The 18,858-nt window shown below is 40.6% G+C and overlaps 1 protein-coding gene across 11 annotated transcripts in view; it reads right to left on the reverse strand.

Moving 5' to 3' along the window:
• Positions 1-3,215: 3,215 nt before the first annotated feature.
• Positions 3,216-18,858, reverse strand: part of FHIP1A (FHF complex subunit HOOK interacting protein 1A) — an 84,344-nt gene continuing 68,701 nt past the window's right edge. For all 11 annotated transcript variants that reach the window (XM_014263187.2, XM_088056464.1, XM_005517553.3 and 8 more), the window contains 7 exons: positions 17,998-18,165; positions 15,742-15,821; positions 14,124-14,311; positions 12,569-13,621; positions 8,925-9,103; positions 8,505-8,643; positions 3,216-4,484 (listed from right to left, as the gene is read on the reverse strand). In XM_014263187.2, the coding sequence (XP_014118662.2) occupies positions 4,234-4,484; positions 8,505-8,643; positions 8,925-9,103; positions 12,569-13,621; positions 14,124-14,311; positions 15,742-15,821; positions 17,998-18,165 (2,058 nt within the window). In that variant the 3' untranslated portion in view covers positions 3,216-4,233. The remainder of the gene's footprint in view (positions 4,485-8,504; positions 8,644-8,924; positions 9,104-12,568; positions 13,622-14,123; positions 14,312-15,741; positions 15,822-17,997; positions 18,166-18,858) is intronic.

The following is an 18,858-nucleotide window of genomic DNA, read 5'->3' on the forward strand; positions in this document are numbered from 1 at the left end:
GCAAGTGTTCTGTACCGCAGCATGACACCACTGAATTCAGACTTTTTGCAAACTGACAAAGCCCAAAGAAAGAGGAAACAAGTAATTTATGAACTGGATGCTTGGAAGCATGTACCTGGGCCTGCTGGTGGGAGGGACAGTCCATGCCTGATACTGGAATTTTCTCATCTCCACAGAATACATCTGAAAACAGAAGTTCTCGTTTCTGTTCTTCCAAACCAAGGTCAGAAGTTACCAGGTCAAAAAAAAAAGACGATGCATTTTTCACACCCAGAACTGCAACACTAACAACTTGATCTCATTCAAAATACCATAATATTCTTTAGGGCACACATGAAAAAGATCAAATTTAAGAAAAATGCCTAGAATACAATAATAAAGGTAGTAAGCACAGACAGCAACACTAGGGACTGCACCTGACTATACATGTCCAAAGATCCAGTGTGTTGGTGCACAAGCATCAATGAAACTGCTGAGTGCTTCAGTCCAATTAACACAAACCATGTGTATGTTTACTGAGACTAACCCAGAAAGCATCCAAAAATGGCCAAAGGTAAAAGAGAATGACTACAAATTTTTTAAGACAAAGTGCTCACTTTATAGGTAGGTTGCAAAAACAAAATAAACAAAAACCAAACCAAACCAAAAACACACACACACACAAAAAAGCAAGTTTAAAATGCTGGAAAGATTCCTTGCTATAGCAGAACAGCTTATAAACACACTCCAAGGCTACATAATTGGAAATGTGGCATTCACAGTTTGAAACATCTAGTAGGAGGCTGGAAATTCACTTTGGTATCACTGAGCCACCACCTGCAGTCTTTGGGAGAGATCTGCCAAGGCACTTCATTTGGGACTGATGCTGAGCCAATGTACCAATGAAGGACTGCTCCAGTCACACACCCACCCAATGTGTGGGGAAAACCAGATCAAAAAGCACTTCCTTGTTCTTGGTAAGAGCAGCATAAAGCTGTTATCCTCCAGGGACCTATAGGCAGGACCACAGCTAGGACCACAGGCACAGGGTTTTTTTGGGAAAGGATGTGTCATTGGTGAGAGACAGGATAACACATTATCTAACTAGAGGGAAGAAGCTTATTAGAGAAGCATTTGGCTGAAGAGCTTATGCACACAGATGTGATTCATCTGAAAAGATCAACATTTTCAAGCTAAATCACAGGTTCTGCATTTTGAAGGCAGGAAGAGGCAATTCCCATCAATAGTTTTTTGTGCTGGCTGCCAGACATTATACTGCTATTACATCTGAGACACAGCTGCAAATCTGATCCCACTCAGAAACCAAGCAGTGTAAAGGTACATGTATGATCTGCATTTTTACATTCTAAGCCAGGGTCACTGCACTCATCCACCTCTTCCTTTTGGGGAGCTGATGGACATTTCCTGTTTGTGAGAGGACACTGAGCACAAACACAGCTCTGACATTTCAGCAAGAAGCCTTCCACACAACTCCAGATTTCAAAGGCTGACTTTATCCTACTGGATGTAGAACATAAGCTGTACCAAAACTTATGAGGAAAATCCTCTCCTTCCTCAAATTTACAGATGCTTTTATGAGCAGTCCACATTTTGAAATCCTCGTGTAGCTTAACAGACCTGCCAAAATGAAACTGCAGTGATTTTGTATGTTTTTTGAAAACTCCAGTTAATAATCTCAAAAGGAATCCCTTCTACCCAGCAAATAAGGATTTTTAGTTTAGAATACAAAGAAAGGAAAGGAGTGTTCACGTAGTAATTTACTGCCTTGAGCACTGTCTGCAGAGTTCTTTATTTTTAAAAAAGTGAAATAATATAATTCCTTTCTAAACATTCCTCAAAAAAGAAAAAAAAGGATTAGATTGCTTCTGCATTTTAGCACTAGTTTCTGAACCACTAAAAGTCAGCTGATCAAACTTTCCTTTTGCTCACATGCAGTTCTTGCAGAAGAGGTGAGAAGCAGAGCAAGCACTGACCCTACAACCATAATGCTAAAACCCTTACACACACTGAATCCCCTCAGGCCAGGCCTATGAGCACAGCATGGAAGGCAGCAGAAATGGGAGAGCTGGAAATGACCCATGGTGCTGTAGGACAAGTTTAAAAGATAAAAAATTTTTTAAAAATAAATCACTCCATCTCATTACCCATTTACAACAACAATGCAGGGGTGGGTGAAACTGAAAAAGAAAGAGCTCTCTTCAACCTGGACAAATAATACTTAAGGAAAAACCCCACAACTTTGGCTTCAGCTTCCAAGAAAGCTGGTGAGGTGAGAGAGGGCCATGTGGAGGTCAGTAGGTGATTTACACAATAGTGATGCAGTGGCACCTGACAAACTAAACAGGTCACAAATGTAAGCAAGCCAGAGAGTCAGCTAGAAAGCAACAGGGTGCCCAGCCATCATGGAAGTGAAGACTGTGCAGTAAACAAATAAAGATGGACCCAGAGAAGTTCTGGAGGTGATTTTGTTGAAGGTAGACTTGGGGATTTTTATTTTTTTTCTTGGAATAGCCTACAGCAAGCTGACACAATGAATGCAGACACTTCAATCTATACCTTGTAGATTAAAGGCAGAACTTTTCAGAACTATCTAAAGGATTTAGGAGCTTAAACTGCACTGCACATTCCAGAGGAATTTGACGTGCAATTAATTAGACTGTTCTGGAGTGTCTTTGGTTCTTATTTTTAAACTGTTTTTTTCCTTGAAATCTCTGAGAAAGTGTGTTTCAAATTCAGGATGTGACTAACCAGAATTCCACGTTATGGAATTACAATGAGCAGGAGAACTAATGTATGCAAGTGCTATTTCTGTTTCTTCACATTTTTTGGAGTCACTGTTAGTTTGTATCCTGGACAAAAGGGTTTATGGCTTTCTTGAACTAAGCACCTCTTTATGTAGCCAACTACAACACAGTGGAATCACAATTATGCAGCTAAGATAAGACAAAATGCAGTGGTGATGCGCCAATTCATCATGTTTGGGTTCTTCTAATGAAGCCCATTACTCACAGAAGAGAATTTTCTCAAGCAGTTAGTCACCAGCAGACAGATTTCCCCATTACTCCTTCCTTTTCTGCAGATGGTGAATAGCCTGGTCCTCCCCTCACCATCCCAGAAGTGCAATATTAGGAAAAGTCAACACCTAAACTAAAAGTAAACAAAGAGTAACTTAATTTTCCTTTAACCAAAACAAATTAACAATAAAACAGTACACCTTTCATAAGCAAGCAAACATTTTTCATTTAATTAAAAAAAACAGACAAAAAGACAAAAACAGCCTGCTGTCCATTTAACACTACAGAAAGATACTGAGTATCTTTCTTTAGCTTATTAAAACAAGCATACAAATAAACTAGACTCTAATAACAGCTTGCATAGAAACATTTTGTTTTGTACTTTGTGCAAATCTTACTAAATAAGGCATGCTTGCAGGCTTAGGTAGCAATGCAAGAGTTATCAAGGAATGTTGAGGAACCGCAAGGAAAATTCCAGGCAGTCTGCAATCCACATCCACTTACACACTTCATTGGACTTCAAAGCCCAACAGCTGATAGCTGCAGATCTGTCTTCGACATAAGGCAATATGGTATTTGTAGGGCCCAGCACCTGCTTTCAGCTACTCATGGGTTTACTACACATAAGATCACTTGAATTCAGAAAACCTGAGCCAATATTTAAAAAAGGGGTTTTGGATGTGGATTGGTAAGAACCTGGCTTCAGGGTGAAGCAAAGGAAGAGGCAAAGAGGACAATGACATCGAGAACGACAGTCCTTCACATAAAAGGGTATTCTGCAGATTCTGCATATCTTTTTATACTGTGAACTTTTCCCATGGGGCAATGTTTCTTCAAGCAAACTTGTCTCCTAACAAGTTACCCAGAAGAGTATTTCTGGAACAGAAAAAGCCAACGTGTTTGTGTCTCTCAGCCAGCCAACAAGTGTCTATTGCAGAAATTCAACAGGAATTAGTGACACTGAAGAAGGGTGGCTCTGTAAAGAGGAAGGCATGAAGAAGGAAGCTGCAGTATGAGCAGTATCAGAAATCTCAAATAAGTTATGTAGCACTGAGGGAAATTATAAGGCCTAACTGGAATAATATTTTGCCTCCTTTTTCCCCCTCCAAATCAAGTATTTTCAGGAAATATTGAAGTACAACCTTCTTTTGAAAGCAGCTTTGCATTAAAAATCTGTTTAAACTCCAAAAGCTTTTTCAAAACACATTTAAAAAACCCATTAATAATAATCTTCAAAATCCCCCAGTATTTTGTAACATAAAATGGAATGCTCCTGGGCTAGAGCTGCCAGCTCCTTCAGGAACTCTGGGAAAAGGGCAGCTGCAAGTACGGCGTTCCTCACGTGCGCAGGAACGCTGGGATGAGCCAGGCCTTTCTTTCCTTTCTGTGCCAGGAAGGGCTGCAGTACAGCCGGGTAAGCTTCCGGGAGATTCCTTCCTTTCCCTGTGTTGCTGCTGTGCTGGACATTACCTAAAAACAATAGGAGAGGGAGAGGAAAGAGAAAAGACTCTCTATATTAAGCACACAGAGTATTTGTACAGTATCCAAACCCAGTTTACGAGGATTGTGTTCAGAGCTGTAATTTGCAGTACCCAGATTGTGCAGGCAGATACTCCACTAATCCAGCATTTTAAAGTTCTACGTGACCTGGTTCTATTGCATTTTTTATTACCTGTCTTTCCCCAGGTTATATATCATTCAGTTCCAGCTCTGATGAGAGAAATACGTGGGCAGAAGAGGACTCAAGGGAAAGAGTCATATGGATTTACCTTCTGAAACAGCAGATAATATCTACCCATCTAGAGCCAGCATGGCTGTCTCCATTTCAACAATATTATGCTCTATCCCTCCTCCAGATCACACTGCTGTTTTCATTTTACTTCTCTTTCTCTATCCTCACCCTGTGAATTACCATGTCAATGGGTTCAAGGCCGAACTATCACCTCACCGCATGAGTTTGAAGCAAGTTAAAAACTAAGGGAAAAAAATTTTAAAAATCAGATTTTTCTGCAGCTATAGGCCCCACTAACTATACTTACTTCCCTGTAAAGCAACTAACCTTTAAAAGAGAGCAAGTGAAAGCCCCTGTGTGCTCTGCTATATGATCTCTGCTGCCAGAGTTCAGAGGATCAGAGCTCAAGTATCAGAATGCATGGAATTACAGTGACAGAGCACTTAAATTTCAATCAATTGCTCCTTGTTTCAACCTGAAGAAGAACTGCCCTTTAATTAGATGATAATTAATTTAGTGAAACTAAAAAGGTGACAAAATTTAATGCTGATGGAACTAAATACTCTACAAAGAAAAATTAACCTGTAGAACTCTCTGCTACAAGGTATCATTGAGGCCAACAGCAGAGACAGATAAAATCCTCTCTAACTTAGAAGTAGGATGTTCTCCTGAGATGTGTAAGTAAATCATTAAAAAGAAATAAAAGGGCTGTTATGTTAACTCAGATACTGCAGACAAGCCCAACACTGCATCACTGACTTCAGAAGGGGTTTCCCCTACAGCACACACAGTTAATGTTAAAGTAAGTCTCAAGTGACGCCAGACTTGCTCTGAAACCTCTCCAAGTAGCAAACAGGGGGAGCTGTAGATGAAGGCCTCACTCGATGCTGCACAGCAATCCCTCTGTTCAACAGCTCTGCACTTTCATTCCTTGCCTGTACTTCACCCAAGGCACTGTGGAACTACTCTACTCTTCCAAACATTTGAAAAAAGAAAATTTCATCTCAATCATTTAACAGACTTGTACTTTTCTTGAGTTTAAAACTCCTTTCCAACTCCAGACTTATCAATCATTCATGTTGTTATTCTACAAATTTCTACCTACTAGAGACAGAGTACAGGAATTTCTGTTCTGTGGGAAAATCTGACTGTGGGAGGAAAAACAACTTAAATTATAGATTACAATGAAAAGATAAAGTTTTAAGCTTCCCCTGAAGATTTTTTCCAGATTTTCTAATGTCAATAAGTTTCATAATTAAGATTTTAAGTTTTTAAAATAGTTTAGGCAATATAACCAGAATGCTAGTATACTGCTAAAGCTTTGCTTTTGTTTATACTCTTACTTTTAAAAATAATCAAAACTGATACATTTCTAAAAATAATTTTGGTTTTGATTCAACTGGTTGTTTGGGAGAAAAAAACCCTCAAAATACCAGAAAAGCATAGAAAGCTGATCTAGGAACCAGAGATTTGATTTTATTGTCTTTGATCAGGATTGTTCACTTCTCTCTAGGGTCAGGATGCAATCCGAGTCATACAATTGAAAACCGAGCAAATGAGTACTCTGAAGATTGTTACCAACACACTGAAAGAGGGGCAGCTTGCACATGGAACTACATCGTGACAGCTCAAGATGTGTAACCAGAGCCCAAGCTGCTGTGGAAGAAACCACACACTACTGCAAGCAAAAAAGAACAAATTGTACCATTTCTGTTCAAAAACCTTCAGAGACCTACCCTGTAAAGAGAGAGAAAACACTCCATAATGTTTTGGCTTTACATTTGCCTTCCTCACTAACTCTGGCTTCAGGTTTTCATATGTGAATTCTGTAGGAGGCTGGCTATGCTCAGATCTGCAGAGAACTCTGGGGTTTATTCACCACTTCTGTTCAGGGGAAAAATCCCTCAGAGAGCAACCAATATATATGACAGTCAGAGGTGGTGGTCAAGCTAATGCAAAAAAGTTCATGGAGAGGTTCCTAATTTGTTGTTTGGTTTTGTATTTTCGTTGTTTTTTTTTCATTTACCATTACTGCAGCAGTTCCTACCTTGCAGCTTCTTAATCAATATAATGAATGGTTGATGGGCTACTGAGCCAACACTCCCCCAGGATTACAGCTTTGATGACTTGCATCACTAGTCCTGTAGGGAATCAAGTCTGCATTTTATCCTGACATTTACTTACTCCCCACTTACTCGTCAAGAGAAGCTTTCTTTGCAGGAGTTGCCACTATGCGGAAGAAAGTGTACTAACAGGGTGACTAAGCAGCCTTGTTTCAAATTCCTAAATAATGACCAGCATGAGTCAACCTGGCAAATTCTGAAGCCCACAGAAGAAAACTGACGTAAAACAGGAAGTATAAATAAATGTCATTGGGAATGCATTATGTAAAAGTTCTTATTGCCAGCATCTGAGAAAAAAAAGGACTCTGAATGTTGCCTCCTAATCTCATCTCCCACATGCTAGCTACAATGCCATTTAATTGCAAGGCTTTCTATTCTATGGCACCAAAATGCAGAGCCTAAAACACTACTGACATGTGCAATACACAGCTTTTTTACAGCAGGCACCTTCCACAGACCAATTCTTTGGGAAGCAGCCTTAGCAAGATTATAATTTTACAGACTAGATGTACTGCAAACCTTAGAAACACATACTATGCTGACTAGAAACTAGGTAGATTATTCTTCAGAGCCTTGAAAAATGAAAACACAATTAAAATGGCACATAAAGAGTCCTGGTTTCCACACCTCTGGAAATCGAAGAAAAGCATCAACATCTTCACAGAAGTGTGGGCAGAGTGGGTGATTATTAATGACTCTCAAAGAGTAAGCATACACCTGTAAATGCAGCCTCTCTTGAACCCTCTAGCAGAGTCAGCTCTTCATGACTCACCAAATTTGACACATTCCCATCATGTGGCAAGTTGGCTTTTAAGAGAAGTCTGCATCCAACATTGCCCACTTAGCAGCAAGCTGAGAACAAGCATGTCCTCAGGACAGGGCTTCAGTTCTACCCATTGCCTGCCTGTGTCTGGAAGGTTCTTAATTGGCAGCTAAGATTTCATTTTGTTTATTTTTACTAGCTTGACCCACAGTGGTACAAACAAGTACAGGTAACTGTAAAGACAGCTGCAGTGTGCACTGTGCTTGAGAGGCAGCAGATGTTACAGAGTCCCCTGCAAAGCTGGCTTGGTGGGATGATACCTGTCTAACTCCCCACTGCTCTTAGACACACACCTTTTGGTTTTTTCTGTTTCTTTTGCTTTATTTGTCATACAAGAAAGACACTAGCCAGAAAACTTTCAGTGTCTTATCTCCCTCAGTGGTAGCCCAAACCATGATACCAAGCCTTATTCAACTGTTGCAGAAACCAATTCATCCTGGACTTCTGTCCTCTCTAACATTTATCAAAAAAGAACCAATGACTAGCTGAAGGTCAGGCTAAAAATAAAATGAAAATCATGCACATATGCCACCTCACCTCATGCTTTGAAAGTGAGTTTGTTTACTGATAGCAAGCCAAGAACTTATTTTGTTACTTCTTTAAACAGACGTTTTATATACCAAATAAAAATTTCTAAACAGCAGAGAATATCCAAATAGACACATATACTGTGGTCTACACAGTGAGCATCATCACTTTAAAGTCAGAAGGATACAGCTGGCTAATGACATTCACAACATACCACACCTTTTAATAACCTGGAGAAAAGGACAGGGGTAACTGGCTCTCCTCTGAGTGTGGTTATCATTTACCTTTGGTGAGCAATTCTTCCGCAGCATCAGACATGTCCACACGAAAAAGCAGGTACTGTTGGGCCTCCAGGAGAAGACCTGGGAAGTCTTTTTCAATGGAAGCAAAATGTTCAATCTTATTTTTCACAGATGCCAGCACCTGCCAAAAAAACAGTAACAATTACTTCTTTCTCCTTTGTTCCCAGTGTAGCCACAGACTGAATGTTCAAGCTTTCTCTACTTGCATTAGAGTTCTGACAAAAGCTATGGTCACACAGTTTCCAGTTCTTTGCACAAATGTAATTAAAATGTGGAAATTAAATAAGAAGATCTCAGACAGGTAAGAAAGCTTCATGTGAAACTGAAAGGAGCTAATGTAAGGCTTATGGGGACACTAAAGACACTGCTCCAGTAGGCACGGCTAACTCCTGTGATAAATACCTGATAGAGTGAGCGCACACTAGGCTGAAACACCATGTTGGTGTTGAGCAGAAAGGAGCGAAGAAGCGGCTGTGGATAACTTGCCAGCTGAGTAATAATCCCAATAAGCAGCAAATTTACATGCAAGGAATTCTCCAGCATGTTCTCCAGCTTCGACAACACTACGCTGATGAATGGTCCTGCAGGAAAATAAGAAGGAATCAATGCTTTTGTTTTCACAGAAGAAAAACGCTAAGATCCAGGAAAAAAGCATTTAAAGGGAGTTTTGACCATCATAACCAAGCAAATTAGCCCTCCCACACACTAATTAAAGACAGCAGGGAGAAAACCCAAACTGTAGATGAACAGAGAAAGCAGACTTAACAGATGTGTTGAAAGCTTTTGTGGTTAGCAGCACATTTGCTACCTAGCCAATCAGTTTACATTAATAACATATTTAACATGCATGACTATTCCACTTGCATGTGCCAATAAGGATTTAGAGTAGGACATTACAGTCTACCACTCTATTCCCCTTGAATAAATTGCAAGGATACTACTAGTTTTAAGGCAAATAGAATCTGTTCTTTTTACTCTTCCTGTGCCTTATTTCTATGTAAGGACTGGACGAAGTGAATTATTGCTAGCTTTCTTGTTCTATCAAAAAACTGGTGTTCTAAAGAAAATATGAAAATGCTATTCTAAACATAAAGATCAAGCTGTGATAGTCCCCATCACAAGAAAAGGCATCTTCAGTACACCAGTCACACAAAGCAGGGAAGACATTAAAATAGATTTATAAGCATAATTGTGGGTAGACATAGGCGTTATCATACTAATGTCACCAATAAATAATAGCTTTAGTTTGTGTATTCATGCTGAAGGACAGCCACTGAAATACAGAAGCATTTACCATGAAGTACATAAACCCTTAGTGCTCAAGCTTAAGAAACCTTTGCAAGGCTGAGAATGACTTTACCCGAATACTACTCTGTTAGACTACACAGCTGGGGAGACACTCGAGGCAGCCACTACAAGGGACCTACTCACAAGTAAAGTCTTAGAAATGTCCCTTGTCCCACCCACAGTCCTACCACACTATTCCGGTTGCGTAAGAGCTAGGAAAACCATGCAGAAGAATCCCTGGATGATTAGCACTGCTATCTTTGAATATCCCACCCTCAAATCTGGCAAAAGATGAATGCCATGGGCATTTCTAGGGTCAAGCAGGTGGCCATAATCCCACACCATTCCAGCTCCCCTCAGCTTGCACATGGCTGCCATCCAAGCTGGCTGGGTACAGTGCAGCCCAGTTCAATGTGCCTACTGGAAACTGTGGCAGAGGCTAAGGCACTTCTGGGCCAGAGCAACAGGAAGGATCAAATGAGGAGTGCCCCTGTTGCCATTCCACTTAACAGAGCTCCTCTGAAGGCTGGAATCTATCATGCTTTACAGCAACTGTGAGCACAAAGCAAGCACTCCTTCCAGACTCATCTCTCAGGGCTAATGCTGGCACAGCTCTGCTCACAAGAGGAAAGGTGGGAGGGCCACTGTTGACAAGGCTTTATGTGGCTGCTGCCTTTCAACCACTACAACAGCCATCAGAACCCCCGTCCCCAGTGGAGCAGCCCCAAACACTTTGGCTGAGATACAGTTTCTTCTGTCCCAAAATAACCTATCCTGTTCAGGGTGACATCTTCACATAGCTCCCGATGGGAGCCTTATTGTATCAAAACGGATGGCAGAAGGAGCTCAGATGTGTCACTGTTTCTCTTCTCTAGGTAACACTTCAAAGCTCAGTAGGTAAAGCTGCAGCTAGGTATGTGTAACAAATGCTGCTTGCCACTGCAAGAAAGGTTACCAAATACATACTTTTTTTTTTTTTAAAGTGATAGCATGACTTTTACCCCCAAGAATTTATTGAAATGGGAATCAGATGATGTAAACAGAACTTAGGAGCCTTGTAAGAAACAGGGTAACTAGATGAGAAGTCAAAAAATTACTCTTTTCATGGCCATGAAGTCAAGTACTGATAAACGGAGAGAGAGGAAGCAAAATATAAACTCCTGTTCCTGAACACCACAAGTGAAAAAAATAGGGATGAGAGCATTTAATGCTGTTACAGTAGATATAAGACACTGAGAGTGCATTTTTCTTAACAGATCCATAGACCTGAAGGGAGCATCTTCGCATTGCTGACACTGGCTGTGGGAAACTTCTGTCAGAGAGAGGCCCCATCCCTTAATGCCCTCCCAAAACAGTAAAGCAACCTAAAAACTTTTAAGAACACATCTACAAACATAATACAGCACCTCAAATTAGATACAGAATCACAGAGTGGTTTGGGTTGGAAGGGACCTCAAAGACCATCTAGTTCCAAGCTCCTTGTCCTGGGCAGGAATACCTTCCATTAGACAAGGTTGCTATCTTTGAAAGGCCCTGCAATTTTAACATTTTCAAGGTGTTGTTGCAAGTACCTCTTTACATGCAATCACTAAGATCTCCATTAAAGCAAGGTAAGGAGTCTAAGAATAAAACACACTGTAGACAGGTAGCAAACATCTAAGCTTACTGTGTTTAGCTTTTTATCTACATTTTCCTCAGTTTTGAGGTTTTCATGGGTTTGGATGAGGGGTGAGTTTTTGAAAATGAGCAAATGGAGAGAGAGTGACTACATAAAGAATGAGAGACAAAGAGAATATTTTTGAGCTACATCTGACAGCAGATAATGGGAAACAGAGATTTGGATACAATTAGATTCCAGTACAAGGAAATTGCCACCACAGCAAAAATAGCAAATTAGTTGAAAAACAGACTGGATTTTTCAATTAAGAAACAGTGCCAAGCATTCTGGCCACAGCTGACCTAAAAGGGCTGCTTTTCAATAAACACGTTTTCTTCCTCCAGATGAATATGAAGCCATCTTACAGAGGTTTTGCATTGGGTGAGGAAGCCTAGTACATGATTATTTTTTATTATTTGCATTACTCCTGTATCTAGGAGACCTAATTAAAGACCAGGAGCCTGCAGTGCAAGGAGCTGCACAAATACAGATCAAAAGTCCACTATGACCTCCAGTAGTAATGCCATTCCTGAATAGCTTGGACAGTCAGCAGAGATCAATCTTAAATTGCTGCCTGGCACTAGACAGAAAAGCATGCCAACAGCGAGGGCAGACCTGACACTGGAGAACAAGATGCCAGGGCAGAGCAGGGAGACAGGCATGTACAGACAGGGCACCAGTGCTGACACCTTCTGCTACAATGTGGAATAGCAGAGAGAGGAAAAATGGCACCGTGATGCTGCATCCATCCCATCAAAGTTGCCAGAAAAACAAATTATATACCCGGGCTCTGGATATTAAAACAGCTACTCTCAACACCTTTCAACTGAAAAAGCTTCCTCTGGAGTGACAGAGTTCTCACATACAAACAACATAAACCCTGCTCAATGCTTTAAACAATTACCAAGAAAAAAACCCTGAAACACTACCCTTTGCTTTCACCACAGTGATGGTTTCAGCTGTATTTAGGCTATACCCTGTTTAGTGCCAGGACTCTTCCTTGCTCTATGCTTGTGTGCCACACAGTGTGATCTCATTTGACCAGCTTTAATCACCATGCCTTCCTATATTTGTTACGTATGTAATTAACAGGACATTCCACCTGTAAATGGAGCACTCTGGCTCCTTGGAGAGTGCTTGGGAGAGAGCTTGGGAGAGACATCCTCTTTTGGTCCAAAGGGAGATGATATGCTCTCTGCAGAAGGGGTATCTGCTGAGAAATTCTCAAAGTCCTCCTCTTCTTCTGCTGGAGAGACAGGATCAGGAACATCCAACTTCTGCTCCTCCAAGCTCGCACTGTTTGGATCCAGTTCCTTAATAATTCTGTCATACTGTGCAATGAAATCCTCACCATCTGTGCTCAGCAGTTTTACACTTAAGTTACAATCTGCCTCCTGAGAAGAAATCTTTAACTCTAAGTCTGGCTGTGGATCAATCTCAGTCATTTTCTGGTTTATTTGTTCTCTCATTACACCTTTAGCTGAGCTTGAATTTCTCTTACTGTGCTCATCCAAGTCCATTTCCAGCTGAGTCTTTGCAAGAGACCCATTGACTATGGTCTGGCTCTGCACCTTGTGTTCTCTGGCTACATTTAAAGCTTTCTCCTTAGAGCTGTCATCATCTTGAGTATCCTTCTGGGCACATAACCTGTAAACCATAACATCATCCTGAAAGTCTGACTCTTCTATGTAAGAGCCTTTGATGAGCATAATGGCATTTTTTTTCATTTCTTGAATGTGTTTCGGTGGCTCTGCAGGTGGCTGCATTTCTGTGCTTCCCAGATCATCATATGATTGTGGTGAGCTCACATTAGAACCAGGAGAAATCCCTGTGTCATAGCTATCATCCCATTCTAGCTCTAGCTGTATCTTCTCACTGAAAGGAGTTGCTTGAGCAGAACTACATGAGCTAGGTGTCCTTTGCTGGAGCCGAAACATGGGGTGTTCCACATCTGTACTGTTCTCCTCTGCAAGCGTCTGGATAAAGGTGTCTGGATCAGGATTTACTCCATCATACAAGGCAGACCAAACCTTACAATCTTTCATGCACTGGATGATGGCTTCTTGAGCTTCTGCCAGGTACTGCAAGTAGCTGATGTCCACAGCCCTTCCATATTCCACAATGCAAGCAGATTCAGAAGAGCATCTACCAGGATCTGGAAGTAAAGATGACTCATATCAAGAGTAGTATATCAAATTTTCTCCAGCAAAGCATCCACAACAACATTGCAGGGAGAGTCTTTAATCCTAACCAACCAAAAATGCAGACCAAAGCACAACAAGTGAGATTTGCTCATAAACACACTTTCCACTATTGCAAAGACAGAGCTGTAACTCAAGATTCCTATGACAGCAGCCTACATTATGCAGCAACCAACAGCTACTTAATGCAGCAACCACTCTGAAGTAGCCAGAGTTGCTGCCGTGTATCAGTACATATTGTCTTGAATGCATATTCAGGCTGGATAGCTGTTAAAGTAAGGTTTTGATAGACCTGGACATACAGAAGGAATTCAACAAACTTTCTAGTCCAGGCTTGCCTGGTTTATTGCTGCCCACCACATTTCCTTCCCCTTCTATTTTTATCCAGTTCCTCCCATAAGGTGCTACCAGGTCAAACTCAATTAATGATTTGGTCTTTCCCTGAGCACCAATTACCTTTAGATTGTGCTGTTTTTGTCCAGAGAATATAGTCTTTCCCTTGGCTTTCAAGTGTCAAAGTGATTCCAGTGGAGCAGCAGAGGGGTGTCAGGGCCAGCAGTTTTGCAGCAGATACAGAGTAACAGTCTCTCTCTTTCACAGCACGCCGCTGGCTCAGCATCATGTGGTTGCAGGGGATCAGATACCTAAACAACAGTGCCCAGCATCACTTACCATTCTTTGATGTTAGAGAAAGCAACAACACACAGAACTCCCTTCCCACCTTCTTGCCTTCTCAAATGAAAAGAAACAGCAATAATAATATTCCCTCTGATCCATTTCTAAACCTCTCAAGAGCATGAAACCATGACTCTTTATATTGTGATACTTATACTGATGAGGAACTGTCCAGATGCACAGAGATAGGAGACAGCTGCATCAGAACAGGGAATCCTTTTGCAGGTCAGAGCAAATCGGTTGTAAAAAAGCATGGAGGGAGTGTGGGACAGGCAGATGTCAAAGGCCAGCAGAATGGTTTGGTCTGACTATGAATACATTCTGTCTCAGAATCCTCAATTTATTTGTTTTCCTGGGAAATCCAGAGAGAGGCAGTTTGTCAGGCAAGCAGCCAGAAAAAAAAAGGCGGGAAGGGTCATCCAATAATTTTACTGCAGTAGATCAACACTGAGCTCTTAGGCAGAGGAGAGAAGAAGCTAGAGGAAGCTAAGGAACAGAGAAAGCACAGTCTCATGCTGAACTTCTTTAGAGCACTTTTGTTTTACTTTTTAAAAGCACTTTTATAAGAGCCTCAGTGTTAACTGCACCAATGATCTGCCACTTAAAATGCAAATAAATTCTAAAGGATTCCCTGAATAAACAAAAAAGATCAATCACAGCACTCTAATGCCAGAGTGGTGATGCACTTGTGTTCACGAGGTCCTAGCAGTATTTCCAGGCACCATTGCCATATCTATGGGGAATTTCACCTTAATGCCTGTGTGGGGAGGAACAGACACTATCTGGAATAGTCATGTGATCTGCAATGCTAAAAGCCAAAGTCAGTTACGGCAGTATTTCCAAATAAATAACCAGTTCTCATCTAATAAACGTACCCAAATTATAAGTATTTTGAAGCAATGTATAGAATCACAAATTAAAACCAAAGATTATCACTGCATTTAGTATATCACCTAATCCACATACAATAGTGCAGGAACCTGAAGTGTTCTCACTGAGCGAGGAATCAAAGAGGTGGAAAACAACAAGAACGGTGGAAGCTGCAAACAGTATATAGGTCTGTCTCACAGTGCACAATACACTAGAGAAAACATGCAGGAGGGAAGAATTATGCATTCAGAAGCAGGGAATAAGGACTTCGGAGGTGATAAATATATTCTTAGCTTCTCTCACTTTTATAGAAATAAATCACAAGAAAAATCTCTTGCTCTGGACATCGCAGGACGTAAATCATACTTTGTCAGGACTGGTAGACTTTTGTCGGGACCATAAATATTCTTATCTCTGTAGTTACTTGGACTTCTGCTCTCTTGAAGAACTCCCACCCAGCTCTGCATCCACAGACAGAGACCATATGTCCCAGAGTTAGGATGAAGAATGGGAAGAGTTTGGGCTTTACCTTAAAACTAGCTGCAACATCACATCTTCACAATGCAAGCCAATGAGTGTTCTGAACAACGCCAAGGAGACAACACAGAGCTGGAAAATGATAAACATTGTCAGCTTTTGATTTGGAAGTTGTATCTTTCCAATCTTCCCTGCATACTACATTACAACAGGGCTCTGCCAGAACATCATGATTTATAAGACACTCTTAGAATGATATTTCATTTAGTCAGCACCCTATGAGATTTTTTTTCAAGTTGTCTAGAGCTATACATGTGATATGTTACATTTTAACAAAATGCAATCCTAAACAGAATTTTCCTTCAAATAAGCTATTAAAAAAGGCAGTCTTAAATATTATTCAAATGTATTCATTTGACTTAGCATGAACTGAACCCTGTAACTTCCAATACAGTGTTTTAGTTTTTACCTCTGACACAGAACTTGAACCAACTAAAGGTCTTTTCTGAAAGGAAAATTATAAACTTTAGGTTTCTGTTGCTTTAGGTATAAGGAATTATTAGTGTTCTGCACACTAAGAAGCTGAATGGCTGAAGAGCTTCCCAACAAGCCTTTGGAAGAAGTCAGATTCTTGCATGAAAGGTGTGTTTTAACTGGGGGAGGGACATATGAGAAAACCAGGAAATTTCCTTTCCTCTGTAAAATTTACAGGGAGTCAAGTATAACTTCTTCATTATGCGAAACTTCAAAAACACATGCTGCTGCCTCAAATTATCCTGTATTTAAGAAATTTCAGTTACAGGGAATTTTCAATTACAGGGAAATAGTAATCATTAGTCTTTGCAACTACTTTCAAATCTGGAATCTTCTGAATAACTAAATCCAAGTCTATTTTTTGTACTGTGTAAAAATAGAAGATTTAAAATACACTCTAGAAACAAAGAGGATAGTATTTCTACAAGTTCTTTCAAGCACCTGTCTCTAAATAAGTTTAACTCTGTGAATTATTAATCAGTATTTTCATCAATAGTAATGTACACAGCTTTTGTGCTATGTTTGCACTTGGCTGAGCTATACTGCAGAAAACTCCTTCAGCATCAGAGAACCACTCTGGCAGGGATCCTGAGTTGCTCAGGGCTGCAGAATTCTTTACAATTCCCATCTTGTTTGCCTATGGAACAGTAATTAATGATTAGCAGAGACAACAGCATTTGCATTTTTGTTGACAGAACTGTTTCAGTTTTCAGAGGTAATCCATCTTAGAAATGCACTAACAGCAGCATACATTGGTATTCGCATGCACTTCAGAACAATTTTCAGATGAAGCTACTGTCCCTAATACACAAATTTAATGCACATGCTGGTGTTCTGGCTTCTCTAAAATATTACTGCACATTCTAAGCATTCCCGTGCACTAAAACAGTATTCTTGACTTCATCCATGCAGCTCTGCATCACCCAAGAGTCAGCCAAGGCTGCTAGTCAAGCAAGGCTCACTCAAGGTAGTCCAGTGCAACAAGTAGTCATTTTCTCATCCAGAAGATCCAACTGCTGGCAAAGGTAACTACTCTCTCTGGCAGGCAGCTCTCCAGCCACCATGCTGCACTGTGCCTAGACTGAGAAGGGGCTCAGCACAAACCTGAGATAAACCCTACTGTACAAGGGAGTGAAGGCAAAGAGAAGGAGGCAGCAGCCTCATCACCTGAGCAAGAAAGCATGTTCTTTTAATCAAATAAAGAAGGCAACATCATAGTTAAGTAAACATGCTACAGTAATACAGACTACAGATTCCTGAGAAATACATCAGCAAGATTGCCGTTAACAACTGGGATTCATTTGGAGTCATCCTTAGAGGGCTCCCATTGTTTCCCCAGATGGACCGTTTGAAAATGCTTGTTGCTTGGCAAAATTCTAAAGATCAAAAATGCTCCTCACCACAAGTATATTTGTAAGTCCCAGGGAGAGTTATCTATGATAGCACTAATCCAGCACTGTTCAGAATAAAAAGGCTTCCAAATTTACCTTTTATCTTCCAATAGGATTCAGACTTACAGAAGCTCTCATTACCTCTATCCCATTTCCTACATATGTGAAACTACCTCACAGGTTTATTAGCTTTGTATAGCAGTTGCTAAATGTCAAAACATGCACACAAAAAATTAAGAGGGTGGAGAAATCACACCATTGTGTGTGGAGGGGAGAAAATTCCTAGTTAAACAAGAACCCAACTGTAATATATGAAATCTCCCACTTAAACACTGAACCTACATCCATGCTGAGTACCTGGACTTCCTTTCTGCTTGTCTTACCCGGAATGGTGTGTTGATTCTGCTGGTAAGTGTATCCAGGATATGAACATTCTCATGTCGGTGCAGCAAAATAAAGCGGAGGAAAATCTTGAGGAGGGCTGGCTCTGAAACACTGCGCAAGAAGAGATCCAGGTATGCAGTTGTAGTCATCACTTCCTCCACAGTCACCTGTAAGCAAAAGTAATGTAAATACTGCAAACACAACCATATTGCATACACAAAATACCCACCCACCTATCCTCTGCAATGGTATATCCAGCAAAGCTCTCCATCCATAACACTGCCACAAAAACACTGAGTATTCACTCTTAAATTTGCCTCACAGGCATTTTGAACATATTTCCTACCTGTCTTTCATCCCCAGAAAAAAACATCCTCCCTCAAACCTCTCACACATAGTGAAAAGCAAAGGACCAAATCATGCTAGAAGATCCCCTTTCTGCCCATGTCATCTCCTTTGCATCACACTTCTGTTGTCCCTCAGAAGCATTTTCAGATGTTGTGAATGCCTGCATCTACCACTTAATTAAAAATAAACGTCAGAGCAGAATCAAAGCACAGTACAAAGTCATGGTCATGAAGCTTTAAAGAGAAAATTCCCATAGATGTCCAGAATTTTGTCGTGATTTTCCTACTCTTTATTTTGCCACAGCACAATTTCTCATTTTACTCAATTTTTAGAAGGAGTATATATACAGAAATATTCACACATAAAGCCCAACCGAAGTAGATCAAAATAGAATTCACAATCCATGTGACATTTGCATACCATAACCCACACTGCTCTGCTTATTGCAATCCCTTGGAGATTATCTATTCACAGAACAGACTGGCAAAGCACAGAAAATTCCAAAGCCCACC

Source organism: Pseudopodoces humilis, chromosome 6 (assembly GCF_049639895.1).
Source record: "Pseudopodoces humilis isolate 2021_Gansu_Grassland_sample_001 chromosome 6, ASM4963989v1, whole genome shotgun sequence".
Lineage (NCBI taxonomy): Eukaryota > Metazoa > Chordata > Aves > Passeriformes > Paridae > Pseudopodoces > Pseudopodoces humilis.